General features: G+C 66.9%; 1 protein-coding gene across 1 annotated transcript in view; it reads left to right on the top strand.

Moving 5' to 3' along the window:
• Window positions 1-4,056: 4,056 nt before the first annotated feature.
• The window catches only part of FOXH1 (forkhead box H1), a gene marked incomplete at both ends in the record, with an annotated part of 5,246 nt that continues 1,508 nt past the window's right edge, over window positions 4,057-7,794 (top strand). The window contains 3 exons of the mRNA XM_084280241.1: window positions 4,057-4,212; window positions 4,565-4,574; window positions 4,747-4,784. Coding sequence (XP_084136367.1) covers window positions 4,057-4,212; window positions 4,565-4,574; window positions 4,747-4,784 — 204 coding nt within the window. The remainder of the gene's footprint in view (window positions 4,213-4,564; window positions 4,575-4,746; window positions 4,785-7,794) is intronic.

A 7,794-nucleotide genomic window follows, 5' to 3' on the forward strand; every position in this document is an offset into this window, starting at 1 on the left:
ACCAGTACCTCCAGTCCCAGTGTGACCAGTATGCCCAGTGACCCCAGCTCCAATGTTACCAGTAGTCCCAGTGCCCCCAGTCCCAATGTGACCAGTAGTCCCAGTGTGACCAGTAAGACTAGTGCTCCCAGTCCAAGTGGTACCAGTACCTCCAGTGAACCCAACATGAGTGTGACCAGTACACCCAGTGCTCTAATCCCAGTGTGACCAGTACTCCCAGTGCTCCCAGTTCCAGTCTGAGCAGTACTCCCAGTGCCCCAGGTCCCAGTGTGACCAGTATGCCCAGTGACCCCAGCTTCAATGTTACCAGTAGTCCCAGTGCCCCCAGTCCCAATGTAACCAGTAGTCCCAGTGTGACCAGTACAACTAGTGCTCCCAGTCCAAATGTTACCAGTACTCCCAGTGAACCCAGTCCCAGTGTGACCAGTACACCCAGTGCCCACAGTCCCACTGTGACCAGTATGCCCAGTATGCTCAGTCCCAGTGTGACCAGTACCCCCACCACTTCCTGTCCAAGAGCTCCCAGTACTCCCAGTGAACTCCAACACAGGTGTGACCGGTACTCCCAGTACCCCCAGTCCCAGTGTGACCAGTCCCAGTGTGACCAGTACACCCAGTGAACCCAACATGAGTGTGACCAGTACTCCCAGTGCCTCTAATCCCAGTGTGGCCAGTACTCCCAGTGCCACCAGTCCCAGTGTGACCAGTATGACCTGTACCTCCAGTCCCAGTATGACCAGTATGCCCAGTGACCCCAGCTCCAATGATACCAGTAGTCCCAGTGCCCCCAGTCCCAATGTGACCAGTAGTCCCAGTGTGACCAGTACAACTAGTGCTCCCAGTCCAAATGTTACCAGTACGCCCAGTGAACCCAACATGAGTGTGACCAGTACACCCAGTGCCCCCTGTCCCACTGTGACCAGTATGCCCAGTATGCTCAGTCCCAGTGTGACCAGTAATCCCAGTGTGACCAGTCCCAGTGTGACCAGTACACCCAGTGAAGCCAACATGAGTGTGACCAGTACTCCCAGTGCCTCTAATCCCAGTGTGACCAGTAATCCCAGTGTGACCAGTCCCAGTGTGACCAGTACACCCAGTGAAGCCAACATGAGTGTGACCAGTACTCCCAGTGCCTCTAATCCCAGTGTGGCCAGTACTCCCAGCGCCCCCAGCCCCAGTGTGACCAGTACTCCCAGTACTCCCAGCACCAGTGTGACCAGCACTCCCAGTGCCCCAGGTCCCAGTATGACCAGTACACCCAGTACCACCAATCCCAGTGTGACCAGTACTCCCAGCACCCACAGTCCCAGTGTGACCACTACTCCCAGTACTCCCAGTTCCAGTGTGACCAGTACTCCCAGTGTGACCAGTACGCCCAGTGACCCCAGCTCCAATGTAACCAGTAGTCCCAGTGTGACCAGTACAACTAGTGCTCCCAGTCCAAGTGGTACCAGTACTCCCAGTTAACCCAACGTGAGTGGGACCAGTACTCCCAGTGCCCCCAGCTTGATTGTGACCAGTACTCCCAGTGCTCTAATCCCAGTGTGGCCAGTAATCCCAGTGCTCCCAGTTCCAGTCTGAGCAGTACTCCCAGTGCCCCAGGTCCCAGTGTGACCAGTATGACCTGTACCTCCAGTCCCAGTATGACCAGTATGCCCAGTGACACCAGCTTCAATGTTACCAGTAGTCCCAGTGCCCCCAGTCCCAATGTGACCAGTAGTCCCAGTGTGACCAGTACAACTAGGGCTCCCAGTCCAAGTGGTACCAGTACTCCCAGTGAACCCAACCCCAGTGTGACCAGTACACCCAGTACCCCCAGTCCCACTGTGACCAGTATGCCCAGTATGCTCAGTCCCAGTGTGACCAGTAATCCCAGTGTGACCAGTCCCAGTGTGACCAGTACACCCAGTGAAGCCAACATGAGTGTGACCAGTACTCCCAGTGCCTCTAATCCCAGTGTGGCCAGTACTCCCAGCGCCCCCAGCCCCAGTACTCCCAGTACTCCCAGTTCCAGTGTGACCAGTACTCCCAGTGTGACCAGTACGCCCAGTGACCCCAGCTCCAATGTTACCAGTAGTCCCAGTGCCTCCAGTCCCAATGTAACCAGTAGTCCCAGTATGGCCAGTACTCCCAGCGACCCCAGCCCCAGTGTGACCAGTACTACCAGTGCTCCCAGCACCAGTGTGACCAGTTCTTCCCGTGAACCCCAACCCCAGTGTGACCAGTATGCCCAGTGTCGCCAGTCTGCGAGGAGCTGGGGGATGCAGCACCCCCTTCCTCAAGCCCCCTGGGACCCCCAGTGACCCCCGTCCCAGTGACCTCCCAGCGACCCCAAAGTCACCTCTGTCCCAGTGACCCCCCAGTGCTCCCAGTCAGGGCCAGGGGGGTCCTGTAGCTACTATGGCCAGGGGGAGAGTGGGGGGGAACCTGGGGGGGTCCATCCCATCCCCATTTCCATCCCATCCCCCTCCTCATCCCCACCCATCCCATCCCATCCCATCCCATCCCCATCCCATCCCATCCCATCCCATCCCATCCCATCCCATCCCATCCCATCCCATCCCCATCCCCATCCCATCCCATCACCATCCCATCCCCATCCCCACCCCATCCCCATCCCCATCCCATCCCATCCCATCCCCATCCCATCTCCTCCCATCCCATCCCCACCCCATCCTCATCCCATCCCATCCCATCCCCACCCCCATCCCATCCCATCCCATCCCATCCCATCCCCATCCCATCCCCATTCCTATCCCATCCCCATCCTCATCCCGATCCCCATCCCATCCCATCCCCATCCCATCCCCATTCCCATCCCATCCCCATCCCCATCCCATCCCATCCCATCCCCATCCCCATCCCATCCCATCCCATCCCATCCCCATCCCCATCCCCATCCCATCCCATCCCCATCCCATCCCATCCCCATTCCTATCCCATCCCCATCCTCATCCCGATCCCCATCCCATTCCATCCCCATCCCATCCCCATTCCCATCCCATCCCATCCCATCCCATCCCATCCCATCCCATCCCATCCCGTCCCATCCCATCCCATCCCCATCCCATCCCATCCCATCCCATCCCCATCCCATCCCCATCCCATCCCATCACATCCCCATTCCCATCCCATCCCATCCCCATCCCATCCCATCCCATCCCCCCCATCTCCATCCCCATCCCCATCCCCATCCCCATCCCATCCCCATCCCCTCCCCATCCCATCCCATCCCCATCCCATCCCATCCCATCCCATCCCCATCCCCATCCCATCCCATCCCATCCCATCCCATCCCATCCCATCCCATCCCCATCCCCATCCCATCCCCATCCCATCCCCATCCCCATCCCCATCCCCACCCCATCCCATCCCATCCCAGTCCATCCCATCCCATCCCATCCCATCCCATCCCATCCCATCCCATCCCATCCCGTCCCATCCCATCCCATCCCATCCCCATCCCATCCCATCCCATCCCCATCCCATCCCCATCCCATCCCATCCCCATCCCATCCCATCCCATCCCCATCCCATCCCATCCCATCCCCATCCCATCCCATCCCCATCCCATCCCATCCCCATCCCATCCCCATCCCCATCCCATCCCATCCCATCCCATCCCATCCCATCCCATCCCATCCCCATCCCCATCCCATCCCCATCCCATCCCCATCCCCATCCCCATCCCCACCCCATCCCATCCCATCCCAGTCCATCCCATCCCATCCCATCCCATCCCATCCCATCCCATCCCATCCCATCCCATCCCATCCCATCCCGTCCCATCCCATCCCATCCCATCCCCATCCCATCCCATCCCATCCCCATCCCATCCCCATCCCATCCCATCCCCATCCCATCCCATCCCATCCCCATCCCATCCCATCCCATCCCCATCCCATCCCATCCCCATCCCATCCCATCCCATCCCCATCCCATCCCATCCCCATCCCCATCCCCACCCCATCCCATCCCATCCCTGTCCATCCCAGTCCATCCCACCCCTCCCCTCCCGTCCCGTCCCGCCCCGCCCCTCCCTCCCGCCGTCCCGCGATGCCGCCGCTGCCCCCGGGCTCGGGTCAGTCCCGGGGCTCCCGGGGCCGCCCCCCGCCCCGGTACCGGCGCCACCCGAAGCCCCCCTACTCCTACCTGGCGCTCATCGCCCTCGTCATCCGAGCCGCCCCCGGCCGCCGCCTCAAGCTCTCCCAGGTACCGGGAACCCCCGGGAACCCCCCTGTCCCCCCCCGGGATTCCCCTGTACCCCCCAGGTAACCCCCGGGAACTCTCCGTACTCCCTCGGTAGCTCCCGGTAACCCCCCGGTAGCCCCCTGTAGCCCCCCGGTAGCCCCCGGTAAACCCCCTTTCCCCCCGGTAACCCCCCCGCAGCCCCCAGGTAACCCCCGGGAACTCTCCGTACGCCCTCGGTAGCCCCCGGTAACCCCCCTGCAGCCCCCGTAGCCCCCCGGTAACCCCCCGGTAGCCCCCTGGTACCCCCCAGGTAACTCCCGGTAGCCCCCGGTAACCCCCGTGTCCCCCCCGGTAACCCCCCTGTGCTCCCCAGGTGACCCCCGGTAACTCTCCGTACTCCCTCGGTAGCCCCCGGTAACCCCCCGGTAGCCCCCGGTAACCCCCCCGCAGCCCCCGGGATCCCCCCTGTACCCCCCAGGTAACCCCCGGTAACCCCCCGGTAGCCCCCTGTAGCCCCCCAGTAGCCCCCGGTAGCCCCCGGTAACCCCCCTGTAGCCCCCGGTAGCCCCCGGTACCCCCCCAGTACCGCCCAGGTAACCCCAGTAACCCCTGGTAGCCCCTGGTACCCCCCGGTAGCCCCCGGTAGCCCCCCAGGTAACTCCCGGTAGCCCTCGGTACCCCCCCGGTAACCCCCGGGTGACCCTTTTAACCAACCCCCCCCCCCATCCTCCCCTCGGGACCCCCCCCGGAGCCCTCCCGGTCCTACGAGACCCCCCCCGAGACCGTCTCCGGTGTCTCCCCCCTCCCCGGTCCCCCCCCACCCCCCCGAATCCTCCCCCAGCTTCAGGACCCCTCCCTGGTTTGCCCCCCCCCCCCCCCCCGGTATCTCCCCCCCAACCCCAGACCCGCCCCCCCCGTATCTCCCCCCAGGACCCCCCTTGGTCGCCCCCCCCCCACCCCAAGGACCCCCCCCCTGTATCTCCCCCCAGGAACCCCCCCGGTTCCCTTCCCCCCCCGGTATCTCCCCCGAGGACCCCCCTAAGATCTCCCTCCCCCCCGGTATCTCCCCCCAGGACCCCCCTTGGTCGCCCCCCCCCACCCCAAGGACCCCCCCCTGTATCTCCCCCCAGGAACCCCCCCAAGATCTCCCTCCCCCCCGGTATCTCCCCCCAGGACCCCCCTTTGTCACCCCCCACCCCAAGGACCCCCCCCGGTATCTCCCCTCAGGACCCCCCCCAAGATCTCCCTCCCCCCCGGTATCTCCCCCCAGGACCCCCCTTTGTCGCCCCCCCCACCCCAACGACCCCCCCCCCGCTATCTCCCCCCAGGACCCCCCTTGGTCGCCCCCCCCACCCCAAGGACCCCCCCTGTATCTCCCCCCAGGAACCCCCCCAAGATCTCCCTCCCCCCCGGTATCTCCCCCCAGGACCCCCTTTGTCACCCCCCCACCCCAAGGACCCCCCCCCCGGTATCTCCCCTCAGGACCCCCCCCAAGATCTCCCCCCCCCCCGGTATCTCCCCCCAGGACCCCCCCAAGATCTCCCTCCCCCCCGGTATCTCCCCCCAGGACCCCCCTTTTCCCCCCCCCACCCCAACGACCCCCCCCGGTATCTCCCCCCAGGACCCCCCCCAAGATCTCCCCCCCCCCCCGGTATCTCCCCCCAGGATCCCCCCAAGATCTCCCTCCCCCCCGGTATCTCCCCCCAGGACCCCCCTTTCCCCCCCCCCCCCAACGACCCCCCCCCGGTATCTCCCCCCAGGACCCCCCAGTCTCCCCCCTCCCCCCCCATCCGGTCCCTCCCTCCCTCCCCCCCCCCGGGCCGGGGTCTCTCCGCGGGGGGGCCGGGGCCGCCCGCGGCGCTTTATGCGCATTCCCGGGGGGGGGATTAGTGGCGCCGGGGGGTCTGTCGCCTCTGTCGCCGCCTCTGTCGCCTCTGTCGCCGCCTCTGTCGCCTCTGTCGGCCGGGACCCCTCCCCCAGCCCGGGGGGGAGGCCGTGGGGGGGGGGCGGGGGGAGGGGGGTTTGGCTGGGGGGAGGGGGAATGGGGGGTCCCTGGGTGGGGGGATGGGGGTCAGGGGGTTAATGGGGTGGGGGGGTCAGTGGGGGGGTCCCCAGGTGCTGGGGGGGGGGGTAAAGGGGTCTGGGGGGGTCGGTGGGGGGGTCCCAGGGTGCGGGGGGAGGTGGGTTTGGCTGGGGAGGGGGCAATGGGGGGTCCCTGGGTGCGGGGGGGTCAGTGGGGGGTCCCTAGGTGCTGGGGGGGGGTTGGGGGGGTCAGTGGGGGGGTCCCAGGGTGCGGGGGGGTCAGTGGGGGTCAGTGGGGGGTCCCTAGGTGCTGGGGGAGGGGGGTAAAGGGGTCTGGGGGGGTCCCAGGGTGCGGGGGGAGGGGGGTTTGGCTGGGGGGAGGGGGAATGGGGGGTCCCTGGGTACGGGGAGGGGGTCAGGGGGTTAATGGGGTGGGGGGGGTCAGTGGGGGGTCCCCAGGTGCTGGGGGGGTGGGTAAAGGGGTCTGGGGGGTCAGTGGGGGGTCCCAGGGTGCAGGGGGGTCAGTGGGGGGTCCCCAGGTGCTGGGGGGTGGGTAAAGGGGTCTGGGGGGGTCAGTGGGGGGGGTCCCAGGGTGCGGGGGGGGTCAGTAGGGGGGTCCCTGGGTGAGGGGGGGGGGTCAGTGAGGTGAGGGGAGGGAAATAGGGGGGTCCCTGGGGGGGTAATGGGGTGGGTGGGGGTCAGTGGGGGGTCCCCAGGTGCTGGGGGGGGTAAAGGGGTCTGGAGGGGTCGGTGGGGGGGTCCCAGGGTGCGGGGGGAGGGGGGTTTGGCTGGGGGGAGGGGGAATGGGGGGTCCCTGGGTGGGGGGATGGGGGTCAGGGGGTTAATGGGGTGGGGGGGGTCAGTGGGGGGTCCCCAGGTGCTGGGGGGGGTAAAGGGGTCTGGGGGGGTCGGTGGGGGGGTCCCAGGGTGCGGGGGGAGGTGGGTTTGGCTGGGGAGGGGGCAATGGGGGGTCCCTGGGTGCGGGGGGGGTCAGTGGGGGGTCCCTAGGTGCTGGGGGGGGGTTGGGGGGGTCAGTGGGGGGGTCCCAGGGTGCGGGGGGGGGTCAGTGGGGGGGTCCCTAGGTGCTGGGGGGGGGGGGTTGGGGGGGTCAGTGGGGGGGTCCCAGGGTGCGGGGGGGTCAGTGGGGGTCAGTGGGGGGTCCCTAGGTGCTGGGGGAGGGGGGTAAAGGGGTCTGGGGGGGTCCCAGGGTGCGGGGGGAGGGGGGTTTGGCTGGGGGGAGGGGGAATGGGGGGTCCCTGGGTACGGGGAGGGGGTCAGGGGGTTAATGGGGTGGGGGGGGGTCAGTGGGGGGTCCCCAGGTGCTGGGGGGGGGGTAAAAGGGTCTGGGGGGGTCAGTGGGGGGGGTCCCAGGGTGCGGGGAGGGGGGCAGTGGGGGGTCCCTGGGTGCGGGGGGGGGGGGTCAGGGGGTTAATGCCGGGGGGGGGGTCAGTGGGGGGAGTCCCTGGGTGAGGGGGGGGTCAGTGAGGGGGTCCCTGGGTGCGGGGAGGGGGTCAGGGGGGTCCCTGGGTGCGTGGGGGGGAATGGGGGGTCCCAGGGTGCGGGGGGGGGGTCAGTAGGGGG

Source organism: Gallinula chloropus (assembly GCF_964237585.1).
Source record: "Gallinula chloropus genome assembly, chromosome: 2".
NCBI classification, from domain to species: domain Eukaryota; kingdom Metazoa; phylum Chordata; class Aves; order Gruiformes; family Rallidae; genus Gallinula; species Gallinula chloropus.